At 40.4% G+C, this 20156-nt stretch overlaps 1 protein-coding gene across 6 annotated transcripts in view; it reads right to left on the bottom strand.

Moving 5' to 3' along the window:
* Prkacb (protein kinase cAMP-activated catalytic subunit beta) overlaps window positions 1-20156 on the bottom strand; it is a 77138-nt gene that overhangs the window by 15971 nt on the left and 41011 nt on the right. For 4 of the 6 annotated variants that reach the window (XM_057793061.1, XM_057793060.1, XM_057793064.1 and 1 more), the window contains exons 2-6: window positions 11601-11662; window positions 9693-9821; window positions 4606-4704; window positions 3620-3702; window positions 288-414 (exon numbers count right to left, since the gene is read on the bottom strand). In XM_057793061.1, the coding sequence (XP_057649044.1) occupies window positions 288-414; window positions 3620-3702; window positions 4606-4704; window positions 9693-9821; window positions 11601-11662 (500 nt within the window). Of the gene's footprint in view, window positions 1-287; window positions 415-3619; window positions 3703-4605; window positions 4705-9692; window positions 9822-11600; window positions 11663-15155; window positions 15180-20156 lie in introns of all 6 variants that reach the window. The other 2 variants (XM_057793062.1, XM_057793063.1) reach the window with 1 other exon arrangement.

The following is a 20156-nucleotide window of genomic DNA, read 5'->3' on the forward strand; positions in this document are numbered from 1 at the left end:
GCGGAGGGCTGCTCAGCTGGTCCACACGGGCCTCCGGCACTCGTCGCTACTCCCACATGTAGCTATTACTGTGACTTTCTGCAGGAGTTTGATTCTAGGAGATATAAACAGGCTTCTCCCTGATGTGCTACTTACTTGTCTGCAGTGGCAGAACTATGAACTCACTTTAGATAGACACAATTTTTCCCTCAGATAACAACTATCAAACATTGACAGTTGAGGCAAAATGTGTGACGCTGTTTCTTAGTGTTTCCCAAATACATATACGCAAAGTGTTCAAATCCTACCTGGATGTAACCCTGGTGGTCAATTAAGAGGTTCTCAGGCTTGAGATCTCTGTAGATGAGGTCGAGGGAATGGAGGTACTCAAACGTTAGCACAATCTGGGCCGCGTAGAAACGAGCATGGGGTTCACTGGAAAAGAGAAGAGCGTGGTGATGCTCACTACTGCAGATGGTGACGAATGCTCACTAGTGGGTTGCTCACTACTGCAGATAGTGATGTATGCTCACTAGTGGATTACACACTACTGCAGATGGTGATGAATGCTCACTAGTGGATTACACACTACTGCAGATGGTGATGAATGCTCACTAGTGGATTGCTCACTACTGCAGATGGTGACAAATGCTCACTAGTGGATTGCACACTACTTCAGATGGAGTGGAGATATTTCTCACTCAGAAGTTGGTGAAGAACTCACATTTTCAAATATCTATTGCTTTCAAAAACACTACTGTACATTTATGGGACATACTCCCTTTATATAATAGTAAATATAAGATACACTCAGGATCTTATTTTATACTGAGGAAAACATAACCTTAAAATCATCTTGTTGCAAATTACCACTGCCCACACTGGGACTGGTGATGCTGTTACAATTCCAGCTGGTTTGAGAAGGACGGAACAGCCACTGTGCCCATTCTATAGTCTATAGAGCCACCACTGCAGGCTCCATTCACAGGGCGCATTTATTTTCTCAGACAGTTAGGGGCTTAAAGAATTTCATTATAAGAATCTCTTAAGTGTGTACACCTGAAAATGAACACTGTCTCTGCAGCATGTCCTGTGCACAAATGGTGACACACAGTGACCAGAGAAAAGGCATAGTATAGAGTACAGAGAAGAGCACATGCAATCCAGTCCAGAAGCCCACAGGCGATCTTGTCACGTGAATTTCCAAATCCTGTTCTAGGTATGTTTACAGTCACACATATGCAAGCTATATGTTTTCAAAAACAAGGTAAGGTTCTAATACACAGGCCATACATCAACAAACTCTGTAACTTTGACTATTAGTGTAATTTTCATGTTACAGTCTTAGTATTATTTAAAAATGGTCTGCCAAATTTCTAATCTGAATTTCTAGTTAATTTTCTCGTACATTCATTGAATGTTTCCTAATTTGCCTGACTTTAATGACCTTCATATTTGTGTCTTGAATGAACAACATCAACATTTAAAATTTTCCTCAAAGGATGGCACCAGAACCAGAAATATCTAAAGAGTGTGATACATGCTGCTCTGTATGTCCATCAACACACCAGCTCTATGTCCATCCACACATCCCAGCTCTATGCCCATCCATATCCCAGCTCTATGCTCATCCACACACCCCAGCTCTATGCTCATCCACACACCCCAGCTCTATGCTCATCCACACACCCCAGCTCTATGCTCATCCATACATCCCTAGCTCTATGCTCATCCACACATCCCAGCTCTATGCTCATCCACACATCCCTAGCTCTAAGCTCATCCACACATCCCTAGCTCTATGCTCATCCACACACCCCAGCTCTATGCTCATCCACACATCCCCAGGTCCTTGCCTCACTCTCTACAGGTGCAAAGTAAGCAATGGCTGACTTTTAGCAGTGATATTTTATAATACCCCTCCAGTTTCAGTCATGTACAAACAGTGTAGCAAAGAATGAGGGAGGCCCTGGAGTAGATTTTGGAAGATTCCTCCCCAATTTTGGGGCATGTAACCTCAGAAACTTTGAGAATTTCATCTGGAAGTTCCCTTTTATTTTTCTCCTAATGTATAAATATGAAGTCTGCTGAGTATCTTATTTTTTTTTTTTTTTTTTTTTTTTTTTTTTTTTGGTTTTTCGAGACAGGGTTTCTCTGTGGCTGTGGAGCCTGTCCTGGAACTAGCTCTGTAGACCAGGCTGGTCTCGAACTCACAGAGATCCGCCTGCCTCTGCCTCCCAAGTGCTGGGATTAAAGGCGTGCGCCACCACCGCCCGGCTGTATCTTATTTTTTATAGAAGAAATATAGAGATACGCAATCTAAAAATTTTAGCAGCTTTAAGTGCAGACATCAGGGTAAGTCAGGACTCAGGTGACTGACTAGACTGAAGAAAGTAACACTGAGCAATGATTTAAGCCCTCTGGCCTTCCCTGGGGGAGAACAAGGAAGGCCTAGGGCTCACATAGCGCAAACATGAGAGTTCAGGAAAGACAACAGCCTACTCCACTACTTCAGTCAGTCTGCTTCCTTACAGCACTGTGTGGTGTGTTAAAGCAGCTGTAGTGGTTACAGCTGTAAGCTCTAAGTGCAGACTGTGTTTTAGGACAGGTTTGAGTGCGACATTTCAGTACGAGCATGGGATAACTAGAGAGGAGCACGAGGACTCCAGGACTCTGACAGGGGACAGGAAGGAAGTGAAACAGGAAGTAAAAGGACACTATCACAAATAGAAGTCACTTTTCATTACAGTCTCCAGATAGGAGGTTCCCCTAACACTAAAGGTCAATAAATACAATCTTTGCTTAGGCCTCAGGCAACTCAAGGAATGGTTGCCTCCCTGCTCTGCTCCTGTGAGAGCCCAACTCTGTGACCAGCCTAGTGGGAGTCGTCAATCCCCAGGGAACTCACACTTAGGTTCAGCTCAATTCCGAATACTGAACAAAACTGGTTATGGTCTTAATTTTAGGTTCATTTTATGAAGGTTACTAATTTCTAGTAGCAGCTATGAGCCTTGTACACAGATAAAACTATTAGAAGGTTGTATTGGAAAAAACCTAGTACATTGTAAAGCCTTTACACTGTGTATGTATTTAAGAAACTCAACATAACAAAAGCTTTATAATATAATCTCATCATCATAACATTTATTGATTGATTCGTTTCTTTGTTTTGGTTTCTCTGTGTAGCCTGGCTGACCTGGAACTCACTCACGGATATCCCCCTGCCTCTGCCTCCTCATTGCTGTGTCACTATCATTTTCATATCTCTTCCTCATATCCACATTTACTCAAACTTCTACCATAAATGCTACTGTCATTAGATATTATAAAGCACATAGCATATATTAGTATATGCCTCAGATACTACTATTTGTTCAATATATGTTGGTATTTTAAAGTTTATTTTTTGTATTTTTTTTCTTCAAACCGTCTCACAATACTTACCAGTGGTAGAATATTTAATTGGCTTCATCCTGTTCTCATGTGGATTTTAAAGCTCATCTATGCTATAACCTCCTATTAATGCTTCCACCTAGTACTTTCTATGGATAAAATACAGTTAATGAAATCAGTATATCTTGGCTGAAAGTGAACACAAGCATGGGAAGAATCAAGGAAGTAAGACAGGAGTCAGTGTTACCTGAACCTTCCAATTCTTCTCAGATGAGAAAACATCTCACCCCCAGGAACATACTCCATAACCATGTATAAATTAGAATTATCCTATGAACAAAGAAACAAGTAAATACCAATTATAAAATCTGGGTAAAAATATTTTTAAGATGACAGCATGTTAAATTAGAAAGGGCAAAGTCAAATCCATGTGACAGGTCACAGAAGTGCTCCGGCTCTCCCACACACATCTCCACCCCCTTAGTATCCCAGCCACGGTGACGCGCAAGACTTTCGCTGTTCCTGCTCTTGCAAGGAACATTTAACTTCTGGATAATGAAATACTGTAGCAATGACATACTGGCACAGCATTTGCAAAGGAATAACAAAGTTAAAAAACAATTTGGAAGAGCTAATAAGAATATTTACATCTTATGCTTGCGAGATAGATGGCTTTAATATTTTAAGTATATAAAGCTTTATTACATTTAGAGAACAAAGGACTAAACAAAACCAAAACGCTGCCTATGATTCAGCAGCGCAGAGACCAAGTTATAACTCATTCTAAGGAACTGAGGAGGCCTGGGTTTAAAGGATCCACCCTCCCCACTTAGTCTGACTCATGGGCCCTGCACAGAGGCTCATCTCCCTGGTGGTAAAATAACAACAGCAAAAACCCAAAACCACAAAGTTCCAGAATATAAATTACTGCATGAAGAAAAATGTTCAAGTCATAATGCGAAGGGTTTAAGAGATGCAGAAAGTGTTCAGCATCCTCATTTGAATGGAGCCTAAGACAGACGAGCAAGATGCCTGCTCCTGCATCACTATAATGTTGGGTTTTGTGTGGCCTTCCCATGAAAACCACACATATCATCGTCAACACCTGCTCCGGGGAGAAATTCTGTTCATTTCCCTGTCTAGTTCCCTCATCTCACTCGAGTTCTATTAGTCTCAGATGTCAAAAGGCACATCTCATGGAAAAGATCTTCCTTAGACACTAGGGCGACTAACCTTAAAAGAATACTCCAATCGGACAAGAAAGGGAAACTCCACCGCCTGTAGTATGCGTTTCTCATTCAGAGTATGCTCTATCTGCTTCAGCTTAACCACCTGCACGTGAAAAATACATAGATAGACTTTAGAGCATTTCTATTATCGTCTCAAAGAAAAGGCTTTCATATAATAACCACAATGGATAAGTATCATTACTAGACTTCAGTAAAGAAAACAATCAACCAAGTTGATAAGAGTCAAATGCTTACAGCCTAAAAGAGTCCCAGCCTTGGTCCTCAGAAGGTGAGTATGTTCCAGCTATGGTGATGCATGTCCACTAGCCCAACACTAAGACTAGGCTAAGTTCAAGGCTAGCCTCGGCTACACAGTAAGCTACTGCCCTCCACAAAAATTAGCTATAAATCAAGTTAAGGACCAAAGTTAAAAAAAAATAGACCTATATTGCTTTAGAGGTTACTATGTGAAAGTATTTGCTACTAATGATATGATCAAATCACTTATCAGCTCAGTGGCAGGAAATTGAAGATGAAAGAAAAGTCAAAAGTTGAGAAAGGAGAACAGTGGCAAATATGAATAAGCTGTTCAAACTGTGCTTGGAGAAAGATAGCTAAACTCTAAAGGTCAATTTACATAGCCACAGAGAAGAGTGTGGAAGAAATCTGATCCTCAGAACAAATGAACACTGGATTGGTCAACAGATGGTCTTAGGGGGGTGGAGAGAATGCATGTGTGTATCAGTGGTAGGGGTTTCTTCCAGGCCAGAGGCTTCTCTTGAGGTAAGGCAATCACAGACGTCAGTCCCCTAGACTTGAAGAAGAGTACTGGCCCAGCCAGAGCCTGTCACACTGTTAGAAACGGGGTGAGCACTGCTGAGCAATGACTGACTGACCGGGAGCCGGAAGATCTGGGTTCTAGCCTAGACCTTCAACCAGCCTTGGGGTGCTTGGAATGCTACTGCAACTCTTTAGCTTTTAAAGTCCATACAATGAAGCTGTTGGGTCACTACTGTCCACGTATTAACTATCACAATGAATCACTTAAGTGACACCAACTGGAGAATTTATGTTTCTTTGTGTCTGATTTTGTATGATACAGCAGATTTTTAACTAGGCATAAAATCTGTGTTAGTTTTTGAAATAAGTAATAAAAATCACAGGAAAGACATTATCTGTCTCATGAACTTAAGCCAACTATATACATATGTGATATAATGATTGAACAGGCATTATTCAAAATAGCAGAACTGGTAAGGCATATGTTCATCCAATTTTTAATGAAAAAGTTTTAAAAAATTTAACTACTTAGACAAATTCACTTTTAATTATGATCATCCACTACATATAAATCATGAGAGAAGACACTCATGTGACAGGGTAAGAAAACGTCTGCTTTCACATTGCAAGGGTTTACTTGAAGGATGCCTGAATATGTAAAGAGTAATATGTGACTTGTAGTGATAGTTAATTTATATTTTAATAAATGAAGCTTGCCTGAGGATCAGAAAAGTAAAACAGCCACACTGGCCAGTCTTACAGACCAGGTAGCAATGACACACACCTTTAATTCCAGTAGCCATACTAGCTTAACATAGAAACCAGGCAGTAGAGGTGCATGCCCTTAATCCCAGCTCTAGAGAGCATTATAAAACAGGAGAAGACAGCTCTCAGTCTCAGAATGAGATTCCTGGAGGCAGGATCGCCATTTTCAGACTGAGGTAGAGGTAAGAGTCAGTGGCTGGCTGTTTTGTTTTTCTGACCTTCAGGTTGAACCTCAATTTCTGTCTCTGAGTTTTTATTAATTTTGTTTCAGTCAATGACCAGCAAATGAGAACTAAGATGTCAGAAGGTATCAGAAGAGAAACTGCTTACTTGAGGCCAAGTACAGAACTCTCATCTCTAAAATTCTGATGCTTTAAAAGTGGTCATGGGACACATTGCAAGGCAAACGGTTATGTACTGCCTGGTGCACAGTAACAGCGCAAAACAAGTCAGCTTACTCAAAGAGAAAAGCACTGTGATGAGTGTAGAAGATGGAGAGAGAATAAAGGCTCAGAAGACATGGAAGGAAAAGCAGTGTAGAGGTTAATCCCTAGAACCAGCCCCAAAGGAAGAAACACACGAACGGAAGCAAGCTACAGTTAAGGATAACATTTCTGAAAATTTGGTAAACAATATGTCAGAGAAAACTTTATAAATATCCCTTGGGATACAGTTCATATTTTATCTTCAAAATTCATATATAATTTATTTTTAATATGTATATTAGCTTAAATACCAGTTGGTATTTCAAGTAAAACATCAGAGGAGCTATTAATAAATCATAGGTTGTACAGCACCTCCCACGCCCAGAAAAATTACTGTATCCTTTTGTGAGTCAGCTTTCAAGCCAGAGAAGCAGACACAGGCCATGTGGACAGCATGAGGTAAGAGAGTTTGGGAGACACATCATGACAGGTTAGGAAGTAGGAGGTACAAGCTGAACTCTGTCTCCGTTTACTAATGTCAGCAGCCTTCAGATGAGTCAGAGAAAAGCTATGGGACGGTGAGAAAGCATCTGGCTGGAGAGGAAGGGAAACAGAAGTAAAAAGTCTGGGGTTGAGGAGTCACGGTGTTACTATAAAAGGCTGGCTGGTGTTAACTGGGCATCAAAGGGACTGGAAGAAAGGACCCCGGGGATAAGGGTGTGTTTTGAAGGGAAAATGAATTAGGAATAAGGCACAGAAATCAGATAAACCTTGGCCTGCACAACGGGCTTAGCTTACTGGCTGTCAGATGCTGGGGAAATTGAGAGGTGATTAGCTTAAAAGGGAGACCAATGCCTCATACACTTGTGAAGAGTCACTGACACAACAGCTGCATATATGTTACATGTTTGTGTGTGTGCACACTCACGTATATATTTGCACATGTGTATGTATGTGTCTGCTGTTTGCCTGTGCTTTTGTGTTTATGTATCCTAGCAATATCTGACACCCTGGAATAATGCCTTTAATTTTTGTGTTGATATTCCCCCTTGTACACTAAGACTGGAGAAGCTAAGTTTACCTAACTAAATGATATATATGAACTTACTGGCAGAAAGAGAGTTATTATGACCTGTTATTTTATCACTTACCTCAAGTAAATTAAATAAACAAAAAATCAGAATTTTTCATACTAATTTATGCCAAGACCCAGTATTCTGCAGTACGGAAATTACATGAAACTCTAGTTATTCCTCTGTGAAATATCCATTACCATGACTTATCCATGAGGTAGCCACCTTGGTAATTTACTTAACAGGTTTCTAGAAGCTAAAAATGTCTTTCCAAATACTTTCAAATGGTAAATGTCACTAACTTCTTAATATTTTTGAAGTGAAGCATTTCATAAATTCTTTAAGAAAGATGACACAATCTTAGAAGCTGTCCTGACAGCATTAAAAAACATTGTAATGGCAGGTTTACAAATACAAGATGAAACTGAAGCCTCACGCCTTTTTCTTACCAGCATGAACAGGCAAGTTGCTAACCTCGAGATCCATTAACTTCATCTATAGAACAAAGACAAGAATTAAATGACCTGGGAAAGCTCCAAGCTCAGACAGCATAGGAACCAAAAGCCTAAGAAAGAGTGGCTAAGAAGCTATGTGGAGAAAATGTGAAATAACCAATGCGGGTGGGTGGGAAGGTGAGAGAGAGAGAGAGAGAGAGAGAGAGAGAGAGAGAGAGAGAGAGAGAGAGAGAGAGAGCGCCTAGAGCTTAGAGACAAGCAGTCCTTGAAGAACACGGAGAAACAAAGGAAGACCCACAGAAGAAGGGCAGGGTAAGGAGGGTGGTATGTAAGAAAAGGACGAATAAGAGGAGCAGAGTCCACTGGAGTTGGCGCTGCGGGCAGAGACATGTAGGAAGAGCAGTGAGAGGCGGGAGACGGACAAGGAACAGCTACACTGTGGGGTCAGAGCTGAGAGGAGTGAGCCAGTGAACTGCTGCTTCAAGAAGAACGGCTAGAAACTCTGGGAATGAAGGCAGACGCAAAGGTGTTCAATTAGATGTATGTATCATATCTTTAATTTTAGGCACGTAAGCCATTATCTCCTTTTCATGTGAAAGATTAATCTGGTTTCCATTAAAATGAAGGTTCAAAGAGTCTGATGCTATGGTGTCCAACATGTGTGGTCATTTAACATTTAAAATGTAAAATACGCAACAGGTTTTGAAGACTTAGTATGAACCACAATAATTTTATATTTGTTAAGTACTAAACATTAGGCTATTAAATAAATCAGACTTTAAAATTAATTTCAGCTACTTTTTACTTCTTATAATGTGGCTATTAGTTAATGTAGAGTTACAGGTACGGCTTCTTGTATTACATATCACCATGGGATGGAGTTACTTTGCCACATCTGTCCCTTGGCACTGTATTCCCATAGGTCAGCTACTCCATCGTGTCTGTCCCCTGGCTACTTCCCCACTATGCTGCCACCAATTTCCTACCTGGATTCCAATAGGACAAGAAGTCAATCTCTGTCAGGTAACAACTAAGTAACATGTAGCAATATTTGCCCATGCTAATATTTGCCCTAAACTGTCAGTGATTTCTAGGAAAACAAATGCTTACTATCTAAGGTAATAAATATTTCAGATATCCAGATTTATCATATTGGTATAGAAATTATGAAAAGTTGTCTTACATTGAAGGTAGGTTTTATAGTTTCTTCATGACTTAACTGATACACTAAACTGACCAAACCTAATCCTGTCAAGCACCAAGTATCTGCTATAAACTAAAATAGGACATGAAGCAAAGCCACTAGGCTTCTGTTCAGTCTGTGGATGCAGTGTGAGAGGTGCTTGTTCTGCACACATGGAATATATATATTGTTAGTGCACACAGATATGTTATCAATAGACATAGCAATGGCATGTTCCCATAGACTAAAACCTACAGTAACCACACATTAAAACTACTACCTACACACCCAAACCTCTATTAATCATATAGAAATACTAAGTAATAAAAATGCAAGCAGCAACCTCCAGCATTAGGTGAACAAGCCGGTGGCAGCTTATCCAGCTGACCCCGAGGGCACAGGGCACCCACCTTCTGCTTGTCTAAGATCTTCATGGCGTAGTACTGCTCGGTGGCTTTGTGCTTCACCAGCATGACTCTCCCAAAGGAACCTGTTCCAAGGGTTTTCTTCCTTTCAAAATCTTCGAGCCCAGCATTACTCTAAACAAGCATAAAGATTACAATAAACCTTTAGATTAGAAATTCCCGCAGGACTGCAATTACTATGACTCAGTGTTATATAATCATTGTGGGTAATTTAACTTGCAGCTTCTCCATGTAGAAACAACACATACACACTCTTCATATTTCAGATTACTCATTCTATATTCTCCTTTGAATAACAAAAGTCCAGTAACAGAGAAAAATTTTGTAAAATGGAGTATAAAATAATGAAGGAAATAAAAGCCTTGGCTCAAACATTAATGGTCATATTTCATCCACTGTGAAGTCCTAACACAGTTAATGAACTATTTGTACACTTTTAGAATCAAATAGTGTATATGGTCACAGAACACCTGTAAATAATGGTACAAAATGAAAACAGAGAGATCAGTTTTCGTGCCTCCGAGGAAAGTGCTGCTCTTCGTGTCTTTATGTAGTGACAGAACTAGTGAAAGACGAACAACAAGCATCAGCCACAGAGCTGCACAGCTGTAAAACAACAAGCATCAGCCACAGAGCTGCACAGCTGTAAAACTCGCCAACAGTTTAGGACTTGGGAATGGCCATGGAACTAGGCAGTGTCCTCAGAACTTTCCCAGGCTTTCTCCCTGCTGTAATAACCTAGTATTACCTAAAACAGGAAGGAGAACAGAGTCTTCATTCCGCAAAGAACCAAAGCTAAAGTCTCAGAACAATAATCAGATCCTTCTCGTCCTTGAATGGCTGTTTTGTTATAAGCAGACATCTTTGTTTGGCTTTGACTAGCGCATAGAAGCAAAGAATTAGAGGCATCAATCCATTCAATTTGTTCCTCCCACAACAAAACGAAAATTACTAGGAACAAATTATGTACTAGCAACAAGTAGTAATTGCTGACCCATCTGTTTAATAGGTTTCATTATGAAGATTCTCATGAAAACCTCAGAAAAATATTTCCAAGGCTCAATCTTGGATTAGCTTGAGCAAACCCTGATGGGGTCTGACTCTTTGTACGGACAGATCTGGACAGCAGAAGGAGAGCGCCACAGTAAAGCAAGTGCATCCATCCAGAGACACATCCTAGTCTCTTGTTACGTCATTACAGAAGGAAAGCAGGATTACATTTGCTTATAAAATTGTATGACACTGTTCATTTCACATTTGTGGGAACTCTTACCAAAGAAGAAAAAAGTCTTCGTAATTCTGATTGAATTAACTTTATGGTTTTACATCTAATTATTGATTTTACTAAAACAGGTGGGCTAATATAGTCACCCTCAAGTAGTGGGAACAAACAGTGCCCAACAGAACATCTCTTTATGTTTAATCATTGCTTTTCTTCATATGATAAAAGAACGACTCCTCCCCTGCCCCCTTTCTAATATTTCCAGTGATAACTTGTATAACTAAAAATTAGTATTTCAGAAAATCATAGCAACTCGAATTAGTATCAAAACTTAACAACAGTCTTGGCAAATAGCTAGGTGGTAGAGAACTTGACTAGGATACGTGCGACCCTAAGCTCAAATCTCAGGAGTGTTCCAAGAAATAAATAACAGCAACCACCCACCTGCCCTTCAGAGATTCTATAAGAAGCGGATTGCTTCTTCAATGGCGGTAACTATAAGATTGTCAATTAATGGATGACATCACTGCATTAGGGTGGAATTCCCACCATAGTATATGCTTACTAACAACACTTAAAAACTACACTTTCTGGAGCAACAATAAATTAAGGCAGAATTGCAATTTTATATCACACAGGTGTCTCTAGCATAGAAAACACAGCTTCCTTACCGGGGGAGGGTTCTCCCATTTCCGCAGAAAGTCTTCTTTGGCTTTGGCTAGAAATTCTTTCACTGGAAAAAAGAAAAGAAAAGAAAAATGGATGGTGTCTTGAAAGAATGCTTATCTCACATTAAAGAAGACAGATGACGTGGTATGTGGATACAAGTATCCTCATGTGAGCTACTGTTGTAAGGACGGGGTGTCCACCAGTGTGACATCACAGGGAGCTCTCAAGAGTCTCCAACGTCTAAGAGCCTCAAGCATTGCTCTACGTAGGGACCACTCTGGCAACTTCAAGCTCAATAACAACAATGTCCCAGGAAACATATCTGAAAGTCGTGTAGAAGATACCAATCAAAGGCAAATCCTGCCGTGAGTAAGCTGAAAGAGTATGAACAGAGTTGAAACGTAAGCTGAGGATATTTACATGTCTTGGTCTACGGCGTTCCGAGAACAGCTGGCTGTGGTAAAGGGTGGTTTCAGATACAGCATTTGTGCATTAGATCTGTGTCTCTACCAGCAGAGAGCAAAGGAGAAAACACAGACTGACAGCTACCAGATCCTCAAACCCATAAACCCGAATGGAACAAAACGCTACAACAATACAAACTACTTCAAAAACTAGCTCTGAACTTGTATAGAAAATTAAACTGAATGTCTGATTTAAAATTTACATTAAAATAAAGCCAAACAAAAGCCAGTGTTAAGACAATGGCTAATGACAGCTGCACTTGTACGGAGCAGCATTTGTACTGAGTCATTTAAGAGGATCCACTTACACACGCCTCCCACAGGCTCACTAACAAGGGCTTCTGTGGAAAACAAACTTCCATGTTTTAGAAACAAATACTCTTGAACGTTTTAAAAATTTGATATATTCTTATGTTTTATGTGAAAAATGAAAATACAGTCAGATTATACAAGATCCCTTTGCTATTTCTCTTTCGTTCAGCAGATTCCTGACATCTCCCTGTCCGACTCTGTGCAGGAGCAAAGGATAGAGAAGAACTGACAGCCACAGAAACAGTAAGATGATGGGGGCGACTTCAGAAACACTGAATGGCCTGGACCAGAGCCAAAAGCATGCTAGACATGGCCGGTCAGGTCTGTGATCCTGGCATGCGGGAGGCTAAGGCAGCTGCAGTGTGTGTTCAGACAGCCTGGACTACACGGTGAGCCCCAGGAAAACCTAGCCTACTGGGAGAGGACTCTGTCTCAAGCAAACAAACAACCAAACTACGAAAACAAAAGACAACACCTTTTCTACAGTATACCTTTGGCCTGCCCCACCCAGCACAGACCAAAATGGTGCTTGGCATCTAACTGTTTTGCCCACTCAACATAGTGATGATGACAAGTGTCAATGCCAGACGATTGTTTTAAAAGAACACTGGCTTCTGCATTTCTGGGAGGATCATTTTACTACTTTCTAAGAACTGTACTACACAATATTTCCAAGACATTAGAGAAAATTAACTTTCAAAGTTAAAATTCTCATGTACCAACAGTTGCACCTAATCAACACGTGAACTAATTCAGTCTAGGACTGGAAAAGTCAAGAGGTTTTGGATCGTGGTGTGATCTTTGTATTTCTAGTATGTATGTACCTCTAGTATATATGTATGTGCACTATTTAGATACAAAGACTAATATAATTGGTTCTCAATAAAATAGTTTACACATACACATGTATATATGAAAAATGAAAACTGACAAAATAAAATATTTTATATTGAACAGTCAGTATACTGGCTGCAGCCGAAGAGCGCTGGTTTGCTTTGTTTGAGCTCCAGGATTCCAACCCAGGAGCACATAGCTGGCCGATCTCCCACCATTGAGCTTCATCCTAGGTGCAAGAAAGCTGGTTCTATAAGGTTTGTTTGTTTGTTTGTTTGTCTGTCTGTTTTTTTCCCATGGACTAGAGATGCCTGCACATGGTCATGACTTGGAAAAGATGGCTTTAAGTTAAATTTAAAAAAAAAATATATGTTGGAACATAAAATTGTGGCTTCTGAGAAACCACACTACACTTGGTGATCTTTAAACAACAGACAATCCAGAGCCTCATGTATTTTCCATGGACTGATTTTATATTTCAGATACGGCTGGCTTTACCTTCTAACTGCTTTTCTATGGGTCTTTTCACAGCTGCTCCCCACTGACATATTAGTAGGTAACAAAACAAGAGCTGGGGAAGACGGGCAGACTCACACACTGTAGCCCTGTAACCCATTCAATCAGTGCACTGTGAGGTTCTCAAATTTCAGTTTCTTCTGCTCTAATACGTAGTCCGTCCAGACATCTAACCATTTGGAGCAGTGCGATTGGCTGGTGGGGTTTTTGGAACCTGGTACCTAACAGGAACAGTGGCTCCAGCTCTGTGATCACAGGAACCATCAGCAAAGCTCCAGAGTGTCTAACAACTACGCTTAGAAAAGCCTTCAAGGAAGGGGTTTCTCAAATACATTTTGTTCTGTGTTGTTTAATAAGGGAGCAAACTAGATACAAAAGAGGGCACACCAAAAATCTCATTTATTCATTCACGATTTTACTTATTATACAAATGAAATGATTTTCTCTTCAGTTTTGGTCATTTCTGGTCTGTCATGTTGCACTCTAGAAGAACATAGCAAAGGAGTCTATAAGCTCATCCAGAGATTGTTCTTATTGTTCACCTGGCCAAGGAATGAAGAAAGACACAACAAGAGGCAGGTCTCCTGCATTTCCACAAATACAGAAAAACTCTCATTTCTTATCACTTTCTCCACCACACTGATGTTTTCGTACATTACTTGAAAACAAGTCACAACTTGAAAGTCAGATTAAAGCTCATTTAATCAGGAAATTTAACTAAAACGTCAAGTATGCTGTAATTTTACCTATGCCATTCACGTAGCTCTACAATGAACGAGAATATTTCAGTGGCGACATTAACAAATTCACACGGTGTTGTTAGACTTGAGAGTTGCTTATCTATCATGACACACTGTGAGTCACACTGGGCAAAGGTCTAACTGCTGGACGTGATCATGAGCATCTCATGTGCAGAATGCGTAGATTCATTACTGAAAACGCGACAATGCTGCTACTGATGTTGAACTCTGGAGTCTCTAAGGAGACACAACTCATCTCCTCAGCACTCCTCACACAATGCAAGGACCACTTTCAGTCCAAATATATTAGAAAACACAACCAACAAAATAAAAACTTCCTGGGACAAATGTACAACTACAACATTAATTGTTTCACTCAAAATCTCTAACACTGTATCTTTTCAAAAGCCACCCATCATAATCCTAAGTGATACACAGCCCATGTCTTCTGCCTTCTGTCTCAGAGAGCTCTCTTCATTAGCTGTAAAACATCATACAAGGACTACAACACCTAGATGATGATCTTATAAAAATCCAACATAAATTTAATTAAATAATTTTCTTCATTACAAAAATATTTTATTAAGTCAAAATAATAAAATCAAACTATGAGAATAATAAAAATTTACAAACAAATGAATAGAAAGTTTTAAAGTAAACACTTGTTTTATTAAAAAAAAGAGTTGCCTACCAGATATGTCTGAAGAACAGGAAGCTTGTGTACAAAAAAAATAAAATAAATTAAATAGTGATTAAAACATACCCATAAAGTAGTAGCATGTTAGAATAAAGTCATTTATATACATTTTCTAGAATATTTGTAGAAATAAAATATTAATGTAAAAACTCATTTATTTGACTGCATATATTCAAATAATACAATTCAAAATATCAAGAAACGAAACTAACAACTACTATTTGATACCAAAATTTGTTTCATGTTAATTTTCCTTAAAATTACAGGTGACTGGGCATGGTGGCACCCTCCTTCGATTCTAGTACTTGGAAGGCAGAGAGGCAGGCAGCTCTCTGTGAGTTCAGGACCAATCTGGTCTGTCTACAAAGCGAGTTCCAGGACAGCCAGGACAGTTACACAGAGAAACCCTGCCTTGAAGTACAAGTGCCAATAAATTTGCCAAGGGTTCCTGGTGAAGCACCATGGGACATATCTGTGCTGAGTCTTGAGGGACAGAGCTGCTCCAACAGGCAAGGTTGGAAGAGGACCTCCGAGGCTGAGAGATTGTGTATAAAAGGCATGAAATTCACTTGTCCCACCTGGCAGTCTTTAGAGAAAGCAAGGAGCATGCACCTGTGAGGAACGGGGACGATGCCTACTCCCGCTGCTTCTCTAGCACTGTGCTGTTAGCTAACATAACACTGAGACAAGAAAAGGTTAAGGCCAGAACTGCCATTATTCACAGGTGACTCACGGTTGCTTACACAGAAAATTCCAGCTCTCGCTGTCATCTTAGAACCCACAATCTGACAAGGCTGCTGGATACACTATCATTCTGTAAACATCTACTCAGGGACGAACTGAATTCAAGATTCCTTCTTTAGTCTCTGGAAGTCTTTTACTGAACTAAAACATTTTAAAATTTTAATCTAGTTTTGTCTTGTTTTGACAAGGGCCTCACTCTGTCCCCATGGCTAGACTGCTACTTGCTATGGCGCAGATGGGCTTGAACACAGGCCAATCCTCCTGTTTCAGTCCGTCCAATGCTGAGATTTACAGACATACACTCCCATGATCAGCTTGAATAAAAGGGTACAGTTTTAATCTGGTCTTTAAAATTGCTTTGATCAACCAGGGGCTGTCGCTAACACTTTGGCTCGTTCTTGGGACTCTCTTCCTCATATGGATTGTCTTGCCCAGCTTAAACACAAGGGGAGGTGCTTAGCCACACCAAAAGTTGATGTGTCATGTTTTGTTCATATCCACGGAGGTCTGCCCCTTTCTGAATAGAAACAGGAGGAGGAATAGAGGGGGGGAGAGGGAGGGGAAAGGGAATCGGAGGAGAGGAGGGAGGGGAACTTCAGTTGGGATGTAAAATAACTAACTAAAAATGCTTTCCATCAAAAGCTATAGCTCTTATTTGTATTTTCTGTTCTACTGCCTTCCACTCAAGTCTGTCACTCATTTCTCCCGGACTCTTTACCTATGCTGGACTTTCAGAAACTCATTGGCTTGTGTAACTCTTTCCTGAACACTTCACAATCTCTCTTAAGATGCATCTCAAAATCCACTTTGGCTACACTCCATAAATTTCAATATATAGTTGAATTTTAATTTATATAAGTTACTTCTTGGCTCCTGAATTATCAGAATTTTGTAAATCCATAAGCAAACACATTTGTGTTTGTAAAAGAGCCTTTATTGACTGAACTCAATTACTCCATGTCCAAGACTGTAAGTAAATAAATAAATATATCTCACATTTTGAAATTTGTTGATTATGATTATAGAATTGATTTTATAAGCATTCTTTATATTGGCTTATTCTGTGATCACTAGGTAAGAAATCTCAATTAATTTATACATTTTATATTTTATAATTTCTCCCAAACAGGCCAGTTTTGCCTTATGCATTTTGAGAACCACACAAAGACTCTGGTCTCTGAGATCTTACAACATGATACTCTTGTGAAGACCTCACAAGTGTGGAGATTTGCTCTAGGATGGTGAACAGAAGCTTGGCTGTTGTTTTACCTGCAGAAAATGTCAAGGCTTGTCCTAACGGAGGCTCTGCACCTGTTTCTGCTGGGATCAATGTGTTACTAGTCTGGATTTGTCCCAACAGTGTGTTTTATTAGCAGCTCCATAGACCACAAAATTAATATACATTAAATCCTGAAGCCTCCTAAAGGGGTAGCAGCTGATGCTGACTGTTCAAAAGAGGCATCCCACATGAATGAACACACACGTCCCGTCCCTACCACATGAGTGAGTACACACATCCCACCCTAACCAGACACTCAAGCCCAGACGTGAGCTTCCTGTCTTGCCAACAGTTGGTTTTCTAACTTACACTGCACCGGGAGATCTTTCCAGGGTCCTGATCACACAATCCCAGGCTGCATAGATGGAAGAACTTGGTTTCTCTTTTGTGAGAACATTTAACTGGAGAGTCCTCAGCTGGCCATAGTGGAACACACCTTTAATCCCTGCACTCAGGAAGTGGATCTCTGTGAGTCTGAGGCCAACATGGACTACATAGTGAGTTCTGGGATAGCTAGACCTATATAATGTGGCTCTGTCTTACCACCTCCTCCCCCACCCCCCAAAAAAAGAAAGAAAAAAGAGGAAAGCTGTTTGGACAACAAGGTATGTAAAGAGTGGGGGAAATAAGAATACGCGCAAAGAGGTCAAGGTCATGATGATCAGCTTACCTGAGCTGATAATGGGAGACCACCAACTCTGGCCTGACAGAGAGGGAATCAGAATCTGACCAAACTAGGCCCTCTGAATGGGAGTCACAGTTGTATGGCTGGGCAGACTGTGGGGCCACTGGCAGTGAGATCAGGATTTATCCCTACTGCTTATTCTAGCTTTCTGGAATCCATTCTCTTTGGAGGGATACCTTACTCAGCCTAGACATAGTGGGGAAGGCCTTGGTCCTTCTTCAAAGCAATGTGCTAGATTTTGTTGACTCCCAATGGGAAGCCTCCCTCTCTCTGAGTAGTGGGGAGGGAGTGGGAACTGTGATTGGTACATAAAATGAGAAAAGATAGCTGTTTTTTTTTTTTTTAAAGAAAATCTATAGCTTGTTTCCATCCCCTCCCCTTTTTTCTCACCATGGGAATTTTTTTAATTCGTGTGAATTTAGAATTTACTTAAGGGATGCTTGTTACAGAGTCTTCAGCATTCTAAGGTACTGGATCTTCATTTTTTTTCCCCTTAGAAGGAGCTCTTTTTTTGTTGTTTTGTTTGTGTGTTTTTCCTCACTGGAAAAGCTTCACATGAGAGTTTAAGATTTAAAACCTAGATATTGGAAGATTGATTTGTTTCCCTTAAAATTCAAAACTGCCACCAGCAAGTGCATGGTGCTGGGATCTTTATGAATTTTATCAAAGCACAATGACAGCTTCTGCTTTGCAGAGGAAGTTTTCTTAAAGATGTTTTCTTATGCGCTATGTGTGAAGCGTGGTGGTGGTGGTGGTAAGTGCTGGAGGTCCCTGGCACCAAAACGAAAAGCATGTTTGCTTAATTAATTAAAAACCACCACCACCACCACCAAAACCTGTTCTTTCTACTGTTACCACTGCCCCGAGTGAACATTGCTCTGAATTTGCAGAATGACCTGCTTCTATCTAACAGAGTTCATCACTTCATAGGCTCTCATTTCTGCTGCACCACTGTCTGCGCTGCATATTTGGAGGCAGTATCTGGCTGCAGAACCAGACTTGCCTCCTGCTCCTGAGCCTAGGTTGCCGACTGCACCATCACACCTGGCTCCCAACGCAAAGTTTCACGTATTTACATTCATTTCTGGATGATTACGTGTGCGGTGCATGCACGTGTGTGCGAGCGTGAGTGCAGGCCAGTGCAGATCCCTACCCCCACCTTATTGCTTTGAGACAGAGTTACTGTCTGAACCACAAGGAAGTTGTCTTGGCTCTAATGGCTGGCCACCTGTTTCACCCTAGGTATTGGGGTTACAGGCACATGAAACCTTGCTGAGCTTTTATGTGGGTCCTGGATTCCAAGTTCAGGCCCTCCCTCATGCTTGCACAGATTTCTTACCCATGGAGCAGGCTCCCCAGTCTGAGCAACCGGAAGCTTTATCTTGCTCATGTCCGTCACATCCTGGAAGGGCTTATCAAACCAGTTAATTCACTTTCCAACCACAACCAGTCATGGGATGCCCTGGTCTAATGCATCCTGCTGGCTACCTTCCAAGAACCAGGTGCATCTTTCTGGATCACCACAAGATGCTGCTTTTTTTACCCTTGCCTGATTTTAGCCCCTTCTTTTCATCCTAGTCTTCTGTTGTTTTCTTAAAGAGTCATCTTATTATGAATGTGTATGCAAATATCAATGTGTATGTGTGAGTACATGCACACAAAAGTATGCTTTCGGACCTGGTGAAATCATATGCTCCCTGATGTGGGTGCTGAAACTTGAACTCAGGTACTTAAGGTTGAACAGCCAACACTCATAACTGCTGAGTCATCTCTCCAGCCCCTCTTGGTTTATCTGGTTTCTTCCTTCCTATTTAGTATTCATTTGAAATACTGAAGAATTAGTTCAGATGCTCTCTGTAGGTTTTTTTTAAACAAATATTTCTAAATATGAGTTCATTGTTTTCTCTTGAAGGCTGTGATTTTGTTCTTTAATCATGTATTGCCCCTTCTATTAGGTTCTAAATTGTTACTTTGCTTTATCCATAAATGATGGGAAGCCTTTAAAATCTTCACATATGATCTAAAATAAGGTAGCTAATTTTTAAAATTTTTTCTCACCTCCTATTGTAGGTGCTATTAGAATTAAGTTCTTGGATATTTCTGTCTGTATGGACATACATTATTAAATAATCCAGCAACTTTCAGTGGTTGTAGGAGCTGGAGAGACGGCTCAGCAGTTAAGAGCACTGGCTGCTCTTGCAGAGGACCCAGGTTCAGTTCTCAGCACCCACATGAAGGCTAATAATCATCTAAAACTCCAATTCCAGGAGATCCGATGCCTTCTCAT

The sequence above is a fragment of the Chionomys nivalis genome, chromosome 18 (assembly GCF_950005125.1).
Source record: "Chionomys nivalis chromosome 18, mChiNiv1.1, whole genome shotgun sequence".
NCBI classification, from domain to species: Eukaryota; Metazoa; Chordata; class Mammalia; order Rodentia; family Cricetidae; genus Chionomys; species Chionomys nivalis.